We start from the raw sequence: 14,775 nt of genomic DNA on the forward strand, positions 1-14,775 counted from the left end.
GTGTGTGCAACTGAAGCAGGAAAGCATGCTGGCAGTAGTTGATTATCTAAAAGAACAAGGAGGAAAATCCATTGTATAAATCTCCTCTTCATGCAGGTTTTTATAACTTGCCAACCTAGATGCTTAGCCTGTGTAGCAGTATGAGCTATTAATTGCTAACCACCATAAAAGTTGCAGTAATTTTTAGAGTTTGTGGTTTTAGTTTAAATTATCAGTGTTAAAGGTGTTAATTTTTGAAAACTTCAAATTTTAAAAAGGTACTAACTGCAGTCTATACATCTTATTGAAGGTGGCGTAACTATTTTTGTGGCCTTATACGATTACGAAGCAAGAACAACAGAAGATCTGTCTTTCAAAAAGGGTGAGAGATTCCAGATCATAAACAATACGTAAGTATTTTGGACTTTTGGAGATGGCTGATATTTTATAAGCTTTCTGTAGTTTATTATTACATATGAAATGGGGTTTTTTCCTGTGCAGGTTTAATAAAATGTTTTTTAGAAGCTTAGGACTATCAACTCAAAAAGATTCAGCACTATGCTACACTAAAGCTATGTCACTTATAACATCCCCCACCATTGGTTTCCATTGTGTGAATTGAAAAACGTTTATTGTTTTTTCCTGCCCACTTGCCGTGCTCCACCTGGACACTCCTAGCAACTCAACAGTGAACTATGCCTTAAAGTTTGAGAACTACTGACCTAAACTATACTGCAAGTACCATGATTTGAATAGTTCTGTCAAACAATTGCAGCATCTGTGGGGTATAGCAGCTTCATCTTTTTTATATGAGCCATGAATTTGAGTGAATATATACAGTAGACATACCAATAAAAGTGATCACTTTTCACCAGTATTTCAGGCTTCACACTTTTTCTTTTTATTGAACCCGTTTCAATTTCCTGAAGTAACTCTTTGCTCAGAAGCATTTTAAAGCTTCTTGTATTTTAATACTTTGTAGAATTCGGAGAAAACAACGCTGCTGGCAAAATGCTGTGTGTGCTGCAATGTTGGAGGTGCCATTTTTGGATCAGGTGTTAAATCAAGGCCCGGTCTGCCTGTTTAGCTGGGCACCATAGCACTATTTTGAGGAAGAACAGAAAATTCTCTAGTGCCCGAGCCAGCATTCACCCCTCAACTAACACCGCCATAAAACAGATTAAGTGATCATTCATCTTATTGCTGTGTCCAAATTGGCTGCTGCGATTTCTATAAAAACAACAGTGATTACATGTCGTAAAGTAATTTGTTGGGTGCAGAATATTTTGAGACAACCCCAGGACATGAAAGGTGCTGTATAAATGCCTGTTCTCTTTCTCCTCTCTTAAAACATTTTTTGACATGATTTCAAAATCCAGTTTAATACTTCAGTTCTTTTCTGAATAGTGTTTAATGTGAAATGTATTGCAATATCCCTGAATGACCAACTGTATGGCCAGTTAGAGAGTTTGGTATATTTATTGCTCTTGTGATGTTGCAGGGAAGGCGACTGGTGGGAAGCCCGATCTATCACTACAGGAAAGAAAGGTTACATTCCCAGCAATTATGTGGCTCCTGCTGACTCCATCCAAGCAGAAGAGTAAGACCTTGTTCTGTGTTTCAAGTTTTTCAGGAAGTTTGATGCAAGTGTCTGCAATTTGACCATTTGATGTCTGCTGTTTAATTTTTTTTTAAATGCGTATCTTAACATATTTATTAGGAATGAAGTTGGCAGATGACTCCATTTTTCATTAGTTACCCAGTATGATGGATCCTTCCTGCTGTTGCAGCTGTTGCTTCCTAGCATGTCTCATACTATTGATTTGTGATCAGTTTTCATTTTTCCACTTCTAAAATGCTTTTAACTATAGGAGCCTAAAGTAACCCAATGGTTTTATAAATAAATATAGTAAATATTCCTCCTTATCCTATAGTTGCAGTGAGATCTGGTGCTGCATTCAGGGTTTAATATGGCAAGTTCACGTGGGTAGATTATAGTAGATCTCGTGGAAGGGCTCCACTTGAAAGCAATGATAAATCAGAAGGACATGTAAGGAGTTGGTTATGTGTGTGTGTACATGCACATTTTTATTCTAAAGTGATGCTTGGGAACACTACCTTAAATGGAACTGTGACACCTTGATTACAGTTCCAGAGAGAGCGCTTGCTGTGTGTATTGGGAGATTGAGTTTGAGCCACTATGCTGGCATATATGTCCAAAGGAGTGCCTCCAGTTTACACAGGCACTTCTTTGGTGCAGTTCAAACTCTTAAATACTTGATTCAGTGTTTGTTATTTATTGTCCAAAGTTTGCTGAACTTACCTGAAGTGAATTAAGTTGTCAGCTGGCAGCAATCTCTCTTCTGGTTCAGAAGGTTCCGGGGTTCAAATTCCATTCTAGGATTTTCACAGATAATTTAAGATGGCACTTCAGTCTAATACTGAGTGACTGCTGCATTGTCACTGCTGTTCAAATGAGACATGAGGGAGATTAGATTGTCTGCCTGTTCAGGTGGGCATTGTAGATTCCATGGCGCTATCCAAAGAGCAGGGAGTTTGTCCAATGGTTTAGCTAACACTCATCAACAAAAACATATCTGGTCATTCATCTCATTGCTGTTTGTGGAAATTTGTTTGGTTAGGCCTCATTTAGAATACTTTGTTCAGTTTTGGTTCCTTCACATGGGTGATATAGAGATTCAAAGGAGGGCCACAAGATTGATCAAAGTAGTTTAACCCCTCTAAATTATCACCATAGGCTAAGGGAGCTGGCTGTTTTTACTATAGAAAAACATAGACTTTGGGGAGATTTTATTGAGGTATTGAAAATAATGAAGAGACTAGACAGTGTCCATGTGAATGGACTGTTTGAATTAGATAGATTAGGGAGAGCGAGAGGGTATATGTGTATAAGTTACATAAACATGGAACTAGGTTACATGTCAGGAAGTTGTTTTCTACAGAGGGTCATTGACCTTTGGAACATGTAGGCTTGTGAAGTGAGTGCTGATTCAAGGGAAACGGACCAGTTTCTGGCTAAGACTAGTATCACTACGTACAAAAAATAGGTGGGATATTGGCTGTCTCATGATCACCATGGGCTCATGGAAATCATTTTGATTGCCTTTGGGGGTCGGAGAGGAATATCCCAGAACACACTTGTGCTGGTGAGTGGGAAGCATTGGAGGTTATGATGCATAGCTGCAGCATGACCATGTGAGACAGGTTCTGTGGACCAGCCAGCTGGTCTTTTCCATCACTTTTGCATTTAAATTGACTGCTGTGTTTGACTGCATTTCAATATTTGTGAGGATAACTCTGAATCATAGAAGTTTACAACACAGAAGGAGGCCATTTGGCCCATCGTGTCTGTGCTGGATGTTTTCAGATGTAAAAAGATGTAATATAAAATACAATTTATTTTTCTTTGTAGATAAGTTATTATACCAGATTGGTTAGTATTTTAATTGGCACTATCTGGTCACCAGTTCTTTCTATACCCATATATAAATATCAAATGGTTCTGTCTTCACTCTAATATCAGTCATAATTGGGCTACTTCAAACAGATACGCTTTTCTACTAGTCTCTACCTCGACACTTCCAGGTAAAACTAGTGCTTTCTCCCCACATTAGAAACTATTATTTTCTGGCCTCCAGACTGCATTAACCCCTACCCCATTTTACACCCATAGCATTACACTCTGTCCCCATTGCATTTGTAAGTCCACTAATATTGTCATTAAGCCCTCATTCAGTTTTTGTTTCTGTAGTCTGTGCATAACAGAAACAAAACAGGAAGATACTGAATTCTTCTTCCTGAAAGGGGGAGGAGCCCAACTGTGTCAGTCCTTCCCAAGGCTAGTGACTAATTCTTTGGGTAGATTCATATCTAGGCATTAATTACACTAATAAATCTAGTTGGAGTGACTCCCTGGACAAAAGGGTCCTTCCTTCCAGTTTTTCACTCGCGCTTGTTGATGTAACACACATTAAATAGCATTTGACTTACGCTACGCAGAGCCTTCTGCCATGCTTGTTTTGCTTCAACCACACTGGCCAAGTCAGGCTTCAACAAGCTGAAAAGGTTTTCGGCTGGCACTTTGTGGGGGGAGGGGGAGGGGGGGGGGGGGGAGAATAATTCAGTGGGAGAATGGCCTGTTAGAGTTCAGGGTGTCTCTGTGCATCAGTAGAAAGCTTAACAACTGCTGCATTAACAATTTAATATTCCTCTCATCAGAATGTAGTATTTGTTTAAAGAGTACTTGTTTAAATGTTTGCAAATCCTTCCAAAACCCCATTTGGGGTATGGGAAGACAAAACTATCTTTTAATTCCATTTAGTTTCATAAAGTTACCAAATTCTGCAGCAGTGAAGTGTGGTTCATTGTCCAAGGTTACTTCCTCAGGTCTGTTGTATAAGAAGTAAATACATTCCAAACTATTTACAGGAAACTCTTTGGTATCTGCCACCGATGGGACTGGCGTGTTGCCGGTTGCTCAAAAATTCCGGTTGACGGGGAGAGGGTTATCTACCGAGTCTATTTTTAACAAAGAAAAATTTTAAAAATCAAGAAATGTGCAGTATACAGTAATTGGGTACTCACCTACAGAATGTCGTGTTAAATAGATGGTGGAAGATGCTTAAGTACAGTACTGCCAGTTGAGGGTAATGCAATGCAATGACTACCAGCAGCGTGGGAGACACACAGTACCCCTGTAAAATGGCGGATCAGAAGAGACTACCGGCAGTGCAGGAGAGTCAGACTCCTGTTACAAGGGTTTTGAGGTGTTCCAACTTCCGACAGCGCCAAGAAGCCAAGTAGTGGCAGTTTGGAGAACTACCCCCACTGACTAACTCGGACACTGCAGGAGACTCGGAGTCGGCAACATTGCCGGTTATTGAGGTGTTGTTTTCGGAGTAAGAATTTTGCCGGTTAACAGAGAATTCCGGCTATTTAGGTGCAGTTTAAACGGGAGTTTCCTGTAATTGGTTTTGGTAGTACAGTAGTTGCCTGGGATGTGGGGGAAAAACCTCCAGCCATTTTGAATGGCTATCCACCAAACTAGAAGGGCTACTAAACCTGCTGTGCAAACTCTGTTACTCCCCTTCTTTCCTTCCTTCATTTTCCGCTCCCCCTGCCGCGTTAAAAACTGGCCATATGCATAGTACAGACTGCCGGGAACTCTTCACCTGCTACGTACTGAATTAGTAGTGGGGTCTTTATGTGTTTGCACATTTGTGCTACAGGTCCAGTTTTTGATCATATATGGCATTTTATGTCCTAAATTTAAAATTCTGGGAAGCACTTCCCATGACAGTAACCGCTTTATTCAATTTATTTCACACTGCTTTCCCTTTCCACACTTCTGAAAAGCTGTCTTTCTAATGGAAGTTACATCCAAAGATACTGTGATACCCATTTCTCTCATTAAGTTATAGCTCCTGCTGCAGCAGGTGTCCAATTTTGCAACCTTAGCTGGTTGGTTGTGAGCTCAGCCTTGCAGAACTTAGCTTTATAATTGCCGTGTTGGTGCAAATGAAACCACTTTGCGCGGATTCCATGGTGTAAATGCACCTTTAGACTCTCCGACATTTCTGAAGTCTTGAGTTCTTTTTCAATAGTTCTCACTTCAGTCTTGCAATTCTAATCCCTCATTCCTTTGATTTTGCACTCACCCGAGACTGGTTTCTTGATTTTATCACCAGTTCTCGTCCTCTTGTGACTGGTTCATTTGGTCAAGCTACTTTGTAAAATTGTTAATAAAAATTGCAAAAAAAACAAATTTTAATTTTCTTTCTATCCTCACTTTCAGGCTTGTATCATGATTTTCCTGTTTTTTAGATCCATGTTTGGTTAGAAAGTGTAAGTAAGTGTATGTTAACATTGTTAAATCAGTGTTGCTCAATGAAAGTGCTCTTTGATTCCTTCTATGATTTGTTTCTAGGTGGTATTTTGGTAAAATGGGTCGCAAGGATGCAGAGCGATTGCTGTTACATCCAGGAAATCCACGTGGCACATTCTTAGTTCGAGAGAGTGAAACCACAAAAGGTAAGAACTATTTTAAGTGTTTAATGTGGTAGTAAATAATCCAGAAGCCTTACAATTATACAGGAGCTTTTGTAAAGAAAATGGTGAGTATATCAGGAAATTAGTGGAGCATATAACTAGGATAATGCAATAATACTGGGGGACTTTTATCTTCATATAGACTGGGCAAATCAAATTGGCAAAAGTAGCTTGGAGGACGAGTTCATGGAATGTATTCGAGATATTCTAGAAAACTATGTCGACGAACCAACTAGGAAACAGGCTATTTTAGATCTTGTATTGTGTAATGAAACAGGGTTAATTAGTAATCTTATAGTAAAGGATTCTCTGGGGAAGAGTAGTCGTAATATGATAGAATTTCATATTAAGTTTGAGAGTGATATGGTTAAGCCCGAAACTAGGGTCTTAAATTTAAACAAAACCAATTACGGAGATATGAGGGGCGAGTTTGTTGGGGTAGATTGGGGAATTAAATTAAAAGATATGACTCTAGATAAGCAATGGCAAACATTTAAAGAAATAATTCATAATTCTCAATGAATATACATTCCCTTGAGGAATAAAAACTCCACTGGAAAAGTGGTACAACCATGGCTAACTAGAGAAGTTAAGGATAGTATTAGATTAAAAGAAGAAGCTTACAATGTTTCCAAAAAGAGTAGTAAGCCTGAGGATTTGGGAGGGTTTTAAAAATCAGCAAAGAATGACCAAGGAATTGTTAGAGGGAGAAAATAGAATACAAAAGTAAACTAGCAAGAAATATAAAAACATAGTAAGAGCTACTACAAGTATGTAAAAAGAAAGAGATTGACAAAATTAAACGTGAGTCCCTTAGAGGCAGAGGAAATTATAATGGTGAATAAGTGATGCGCTATTAATTACTCAAAAGACTGAGGTTAAGCGAGTAACTAACAGGCTTTTATTAACAAGAGAATGAAGGTGTGCCTCGAGTGGTCGACCAGTCCAGAATACAGAGGGACTGTTTAGCAGTCACCTTTATACCTGGACTCGTGGGAGGAGTCAGCCGAGGCATGTACAGACATGTACACAGTGGAATACAAACACCCACACAGGCAGGTATAACAGTGGTTTAACACATTCACCCCTTGTTTAAAAATGAGTCCGGCGGGGTGAAGTGTATTAAAAGTTTGTGTATTGGAGTCTCTCCGGAGGTCTTGTCTGCCGCTGTGATCGACGTGGCGACGGCAGGGGTAGTGAAGCTTCCGGCGTCGAGTCCCGCGTAGGCTGGGGCACTGGTGTGTAGTCCTCGTGGGTGTCGAGCGGGTCGCGGGGCCCAGGCGTGCCGTCTGCTGGGGTTGGATATTGGATCGTGGGGGGGGGGGGTGGTAGTGGGTTACTGGGGCCCCCGAGGGTGCGAGGTCTCGTATGGAGACTGTGTCCTCCCGCCCGTCCGGGTACGCAATGTAAGCATACTGGGGGTTGGCGTGGAGGAGGTCGACCCTCTCGACCAGGGGGTCCGTTTTATGGGTCCTCACGTGTCTTCTCAGTAGGACCGGCCCTGGGGACGTCAGCCATGGCGGTAGCGATGTCCCCGATGTGGACTTCCTTGGGAAGACAAACATTTTCTCATGAGGGGTGGCGTTAATGGCAGTGCAGAGCAGTGACTGAATAGAGTGGAGCGCATCGGGGAGCACATCCTGCCAGCGGGAGGTCGGAAGGCCCCTAGACTTTAAGGCTAGCAGGGCGGCCTTCCAAACTGTCGCATTCTCTCTTTCCACCTGTCCGTTCCCCCGGGGGTTGTAACTGGTGGTCCTGCTTGTGGCAATACCCCTAGCGAGCAGGTACTGGCGGAGTTCGTCGCTTATAAACGATGAGCCCCGGTCGCTATGGATATAGCTGGGGAAACCGAACAGGGTGAAGAGGTCGTTCAGACATTTAATGACCGTGGCACTGGTCATGTCCGGGCAGGGGATGGCGAACGGGAAACGGGAGTACTCATCAATAATGTTGAGGAAGTACACATTGCGGTCGGAGGAGGGGAGAGGCCCTTTAAAATCAACGCGAAGGGGCGAGTGGCTTTTATCAGGTGAGCCCTGTCTGGTCTATAAAAGTGCGGTTTGCACTCAGCGCAGACTTGGCAGTTCCTGGTCATGGTCCTGACCTCCTCAATGGAGTAAGGCAGGTTGCGGGCCTTGATGAAGTGGAAGAACCTGGTGATCCCGGGTGGCAGAGGTCATTGTGGAGGGCCCGCAGTCTATCGATCTGCGCGCTGGCGCAGGTGCCACGCGATAGAGCATCCGGGGGTTCATTGAGCTTCCCGGGCCGGTACAAGATCTCGTAATTGTAGGTGGAAAGTTCGATTCTCCACCTCAAGATCTTGTCGTTTTTGATTTTGCCCCTCTGCTTATTGTTAAACATAAAAGCAACTGAACGCTGGTCAGTGAGCAGGGTAAATCGTTTTCCGGCCAGGTAGTGCCTCCAATGACACACAGCCTCCACAATAGCCTGGGCCTCCTTCTCAACAGCGGCGTGTCTGGTCTCCGGGCCCTGGAGGGTTCGTGAAAAGAAGGCCACGGGTCTCCCCGCCTGATTAAGGGTAGCGGCCAGGGCAAAGTTGGACGCATCGCTTTCCACCTGGAAGGGGATGGATTCGTCCACTGCGTGCATGGCGGCTTTGGCAATGTCTTCCTTGATACGGTGGAAGGCTAAGCAGGCCTCTGCCGTCAAGGGAAAAGAGGTGGACTTGATCAGCGGACGGGCCTTGTCCGCATAGTAGGGGACCCACTGGGCGTAATAGGAGAAAAACCCTAGGCACCTCTTCAGGGCCTTGGGGCAGTGGGAGTTCCATAAGGGGACGCATCCGGTCGGGGTCGGGACCGATGACTCCGTGTTCCACAACACAGCCAAGGATGGCGAGGCGGGTTGTGCGGAATATGCACTTCTCCTTGTTATACGTCAGGTTCAGGAGTTGGGCGGTGCAGAGGAATTTTTCGAGGTTTGCGTCATGGTCCTACAAGTCATGGCCGCAGATGGTCACATTGTCCAGATATGGGAAAGTGGCCTGCAACGCATTTTGATCGACCATCCGGTCAATCTCCCTTTGGAAGACGGAGACCCCGTTGGTGACGCCAAAGGGAACCCTAAGGAAGTGATAGAGGCAGCCATTTGCCTCAAAGGCAGTATACTGGCGGTCCTCAGGGCGGATAGGGAGCTGGTGGTACGCTGATTTCAGGTCAATGGTCGAGAAGACGCGGTACTGTGCGATCTGGTTGACCATATCAGCTATGCGGGGGAGTGGGTAAGCGTCCAGCAGGGTGTAGCGATTTATTGTCTGGCTGTAGTCGATGACCAGGCGCTGCTTCTCGCCGGTCTTAACGACCACAACCTGGGCTCGCCAGGGGCTGGTGCTGCCCTCAATAATCCCCTCCTTCAGGAGCCGCTCCACTTCGGTTTTAATGAAAACCCTGTTCCCGGCACTGTATCGCCTGCTCTTTGTGGCGATGGGCTTACAGTCGGGGGTGAGGTTAGCAAACAGTGGGGGGGGGGGGTGACTCTTGAGTGTGGAGAGGTTGCACCTGGTGCGCGACGGGCAATTTGGAAGCTGCTGGCTGCGGACTGTGAGTGGGGGGAGGGGTCCACCGTACGCCATCGTAACACTTTTAAGGTGGCACTGAAAATCTAACCCCAGTAGAACGGCAGCGCAGAGGTGGGGCAGGACCAGAAGTTTAAAATTATCGTACACAGTCCCGTCTACTAAGAGTGTCACCACGCAGTAGCCGCCAATGTCCGCTGACTGGGACTCGGAGGCCATAGAAATCCGCTGGTGCGCAGGCAGGACTGGGAGAGAGCAACGCCGCACCGTGTCGGGGTGGATGAAGCTCTCCGTGCTCCCAGAGTCAAAAAGGCAGGTTGTTTCGTGACCATTTACCTTAATGTCCATTGTGGACCGGGCCAGTTGGTGCGGTCTCGCTTGGTCCAGCGTAACGGAGGCCAGCGTAGGGGTCGGTGTGTCGCTGCGGTTATCAGATGAGGCGGTGTTGGGGGCCTGCTGCGTCCCGGCTGGCGTCCAAGATGGCTGCTGTTCCGGTGGTTCGCACATGGCTGGGGAGGCCCAAGATGACGGCCCACACGCGGCACTGCTGGGGTTCGGGGTGGCTTTGGCACTGCAGACGCTGGCGTAGTGTCCCTTCTTCCCGCAGCCCGAGCAGATCGCATTTTTCGCCGGGCAGCGCGCTCTGGGGTGTTTGGCCTGGCCACAGAAGTAGCATTTCTGGCCTTGGGACACTGCTGCGGCAGTTGGGCCGTTGCTGGGATGTGGCTGGGGTGGCACGGCGCTATGAGACGGTCCTACCGTGTCCCAGGCTGTCGTTCCCCGCGGCGTCCACGGTGCAGAGGAGTAGGCATCCATGCCCCGGTAGGCTGCGTCCAATGATAGTGCGAGTTCAGAGGCCTTGTTGAGGTCGAGTCACTCTGCTCCAACAGTCGCTGTCGGGTGTAATTGGACCTGTGGCCCGCTACAAAAGCGTCCCGGATAAGTTCCTCTGTGTACACGGCGGCCTTTACATCCTTACAACCACAGGCCCGGCCAAGCACAGACAGTGCCTGAAGGTATTCCTCGGTCGATTCCCCAGGTTGTTGTTTACGACTCCCCAGGAGGTGCCTGGCGTACACCTCGTTCACTGGGCGCGTGTACTGGTCCTTGAGGAGCTTGAGAGCAGCCGTGTACGAGGTCGCGTCCTGGATGACCGAGTACGCTCGGTGGTTCACTTTGGAGGTCAGGACATCCAGTTTGTCCTCATCCGATTTGACCGTTGCAGCGGAGGCGATCAGGAATCTTTCAAAGCACCTAAGCCAGTGAGCAAACTTGGTGGATGCATCCGCCTCCCGATGGTCTAAGTCCAGGCATGCTGGTGTGAGGATCTTCTCCATTATAAAAAAATCTTGTTAATAAAATTGATGCGCTATTAATTACTCAAAAGACTGAGGTTAAGCGAGTAACTAACAGGCTTTTATTAACAAGAGAATGAAGGTGTGCCTCGAGTGGTCGACCAGTCCAGAATACAGAGGGACTGTGGAGCAGTCACCTTTATACCTGGACTCGTGGGAGGAGTCAGCCGAGGCATGTACAGACATGTACACAGTGGAATACAAACACCCACACAGGCAGGTATAACAGTGGTTTACCACAATAAGGAAATGGCAGAGACGTTAAACAGATATTTTGTGCCTGTCTTCACAGTAGAGACACAAAGAACTTACTGGAAATTGTGGGGAACCAAGCATCTAATAAGAGTGAGGAACTTAAAGTAATTAATATTAGTAAAGAAAAGGTACTGGAGAAATTAATGGGACTAAAAAGCCAACAAATCCCCTGGACCAGATGGCCTATAGCCTAGGGTTTTAAAAGAGGTGGCTGCAGAGATAGTGGATGTAATGATTTTGACCTTCCAAAATTCCCTAGATTCTAGGATGGTCCTCATGAATTGGAAGGTAACAAATGTAAATGTTCAAGAAAGGATGGAGAGAGAAAACAGGGAACTATAGGTCAGTTATCCTGACATCAGTAGTAGGAAAAATGCTGGAATCTATTATTAAGGACGTGGAAAATCACAATATGGTTAGGCAGAGTCAACATGCTTTTATGAAAGGGAAGCATGTTTGACAAATCAATTGAGTTTTTTGGGGTGTAACTAACGGGGTAGATAAAGGTGAACCAGTTGATGTAATATATTTGGATTTTCAGAAGATATTCGATAACGTGCCACACAAGAGGTTATTACACAAGATTAGGGCTCATGGAATTGGGGGTAATATATTGATTAATGGAGAGAAAAAAGAGTGGAAATAAACAGGTCATTTTTGGGATGGCAGGGTGTAACTAGTGGAGTGCCACAAGGATCCATGCTGGAGCCTCAGCTATTTACAATCTATATCAATGACTTCGATGAGGGGGCCAAGTGTAATATATCCAGGTTTGCTGACAATACAAAGCTAGGTGAGGAAGTAAGCTGTGAAGAGGACGCAAAAATGCTGCAACGAGATATAGACAGCTTAAGTGATTGGGCAAGAAGTTGGCAGATGGAATATAATGTGGGGAAGTGTAAAATTATCCACTTTGGTAGGAAGAATGGAAAAGCAGAATATTTTTTCAAAGGTGAGAGACTAGTAAATTTTGGTATGCAGAGGAATTTGGGGTCCTTGTACACAAATCACAAAGTTAACATGCAGGTACAGCAAGCAATTAGGAAGGCAAATGGTATGTTAGCCTTTATTGCAAGGGGGTTGGAGTATAAGAGTAAGGCAGTCTTGCTGCAATTATAGGGCACCTGGAGTACTGTGTACAGTTTTGTTCTCCTTACCGAAGGATGTTCTTGCCATGGAGAGAATGCAGCGAAGATTCACCAGACTGATACCTGGGGTGGTAGGAATGACGTATGAGAAGAGATTGGGTCGATTAGGCTTATATTCACTAGAGTTTAGAAGAATGAGAGGGGATCTCATTGAAACTTATAAAATTCTAACAGGACTAGACAGACTAGATGCAGGAAGGATGTTCCCGATGGCGGCGGAGTCCAGAACCAGGGGTCACAGTCTAAGGATAAGGGGTAAGCTATTTAGGACTGAGATGAGGAGGAATTTCTTCACTCAGAGAGTGGTGAACCTGTGGAATTCTCTGCCACACAGGGCAGTTGAGGCCAATTCATTAAATATATTCAAGAAGGAGTTGGATATATTTCTTGAGGCTAAAGGGATATGGGGAGAAAGCAGGGACAGGGTACTGAATTTGGATGATCAGCCATGATCTCATTAAATGGCGGAGTGGGCTCGAGGGGCCGAATGGCCTACTCCTGCTCCTATCTTCTATGTTTCTAAGGGGGTGCAGCAAAGGTTCCCTAGATTGATTCCTGGGATGAAAGAGCTGTCCTATGAGGAGAGATAGAGTAGAATGGGCCTATAATCTCTGGAGTTTAGAAGAATGAGAGGTGATCTCATTGAAACATATGAAATTATTAGAGGGCTCGACAGGGTAGATGCTGAGAGGCTCTTTCCTCTGTCTGGAGAGTAGAACTAGGGATCATAGTCTCAGGATAAGGGGTCGGCCATTTAGGACTGAGATGAGGAGAAATTTCTTCATTCAGATGATTGTGAATCTTTGGAATTCTCTACCCCAGAGGGCTGTGGATGCTCAGTCGATGAATATATTCAAGACTGAGATCAATAGAGTTTTAGGCACGAAGGGAATCGAGGGATATGGGGATAGGGTGGGAAAGTGGAGTTGATGTAGAAGTTCAGCCATGGTCTTGCTGAATGGCAGAGCAGGCTTGATGGGCTGTATGGCCTACTCCTGCTCCTGCTCCTATTTCTTCTGTTCTTGTATGTACTGTACTGAGAAATGGTCAAATAGGAAATATAACTTGTGTGGAAATTGTGAACTGAGGCAGAGGGTGGGAAAGAGAAGTAAAATGTATTTTTTTAACATTTGGGGAATGACTGCCATGATCTTAGTTTGATGAATTTAAAAATAATTGGCAACTATAAATTAGAGCAACTTAAATCTGCTTCTGTTGAAATGAAATTAAAATATCTTTTTTAATGATTTTACAAACCCGTTGTTACATTTGTTAGCATTGTGTTACTTAAGCACGATTGATTCTTCAGTTGAGGCATCGCTGCAGTCGCACATTTGAATCTGCCTCTGTTCACTTTCACTACATTTGAGATGATACTGATGCAAATAGAGACAATTTTTGTTCCTATTTGCGCATTTAGGATTGTAGAGATCATACTGATGAAATTGTTTACAAAGATGGCAGACACCATTTCATATTGGCTTCACAAATACATTGTTATAACATTCTTTTCATACTATTTAAGCATGTAATCTGGCAGGCTAGCCAATACCCTGCGCAAATACATGTGGGGAGTTGGGGAAAAGAGAAAAACTGAGGGGTATCATTAAAAATTTAAACTAATACTAGAGGATTCCAGCTTGTATTTTTAATAGATTTTATATATCTACCTGTACATTAGTCATTTTTATTAAATTGAGAAATGATACTACACATTTAAATGTGCAGTGCATAAACACTCCTTGTTTAAGAACAAAGGGCCGTAATTTGCGGCCACTACGGGTGCATACAAGGTGCGCATGCGCTAAAACCCAGAACTTGCGATCTGTCAATCTTGACACATCATCCACATCCCTGGGAAAAGGGCATCCGCGGGCGGAGAGTTGGGCTATTTGCCCAGCGAATGCCCGTGAAATTCTTACGCCTGGTAAAAGCAGGCACAAGGCCTGTTTTTACCAGCGTAAGATTTTTTTTAAATTTATCAATAATTTATACATTTAAAAACTTGTTAAATAAGCTAAGTTTATTTTTAGCCCCTTTAAAACATGTAAATTTATTTTTCAAAAAATTTAATTTTTGTTTTAAATATTTAATGAAATGCCATATTAATTTTAAATATTGAATTTTTTTAAAAATTTATTTGATGTCTAGGTGTATTTTTGGGGGTATTCCCATTCATACTTACGGGGTTTCCATAATACGGAATCCCAATAAGAATGAATGGGGATTCCCTTCTTTTGTTGGGCCAGCCCACGTGATCCTGGGGCGCTCGCGAACTGCCTGCGCCCCTGAGATACGTGGGCCTCTTCCCGCGGGTACTCAAGGCCCGGGACCGCGAGTCTCCGTACCTCCTGGACCACCAGGTAGATGCGGATTTTATTTGTCGATCGGAGGCATTTCCCCGCAGGAAGCCTCTGACTGCAAATTCAGGGCC

The 14,775-nt window shown here is 44.4% G+C and overlaps 1 protein-coding gene across 3 annotated transcripts in view; it reads left to right on the forward strand.

Moving 5' to 3' along the window:
• The window catches only part of yes1 (YES proto-oncogene 1, Src family tyrosine kinase), a 102,809-nt gene that overhangs the window by 70,017 nt on the left and 18,017 nt on the right, over window positions 1–14,775 (forward strand). For all 3 annotated transcript variants that reach the window (XM_085992797.1, XM_085992796.1, XM_085992798.1), the window contains 3 exons: window positions 290–389; window positions 1,481–1,579; window positions 5,927–6,030. In XM_085992797.1, coding sequence (XP_085848923.1) covers window positions 290–389; window positions 1,481–1,579; window positions 5,927–6,030 — 303 coding nt within the window. The remainder of the gene's footprint in view (window positions 1–289; window positions 390–1,480; window positions 1,580–5,926; window positions 6,031–14,775) is intronic.

Source organism: Somniosus microcephalus, chromosome 7, assembly GCF_052327205.1.
Source record: "Somniosus microcephalus isolate GS21.2 chromosome 7, FLI_Smic_1.0, whole genome shotgun sequence".
In the NCBI taxonomy this organism is placed as follows: Eukaryota; Metazoa; Chordata; class Chondrichthyes; order Squaliformes; family Somniosidae; genus Somniosus; species Somniosus microcephalus.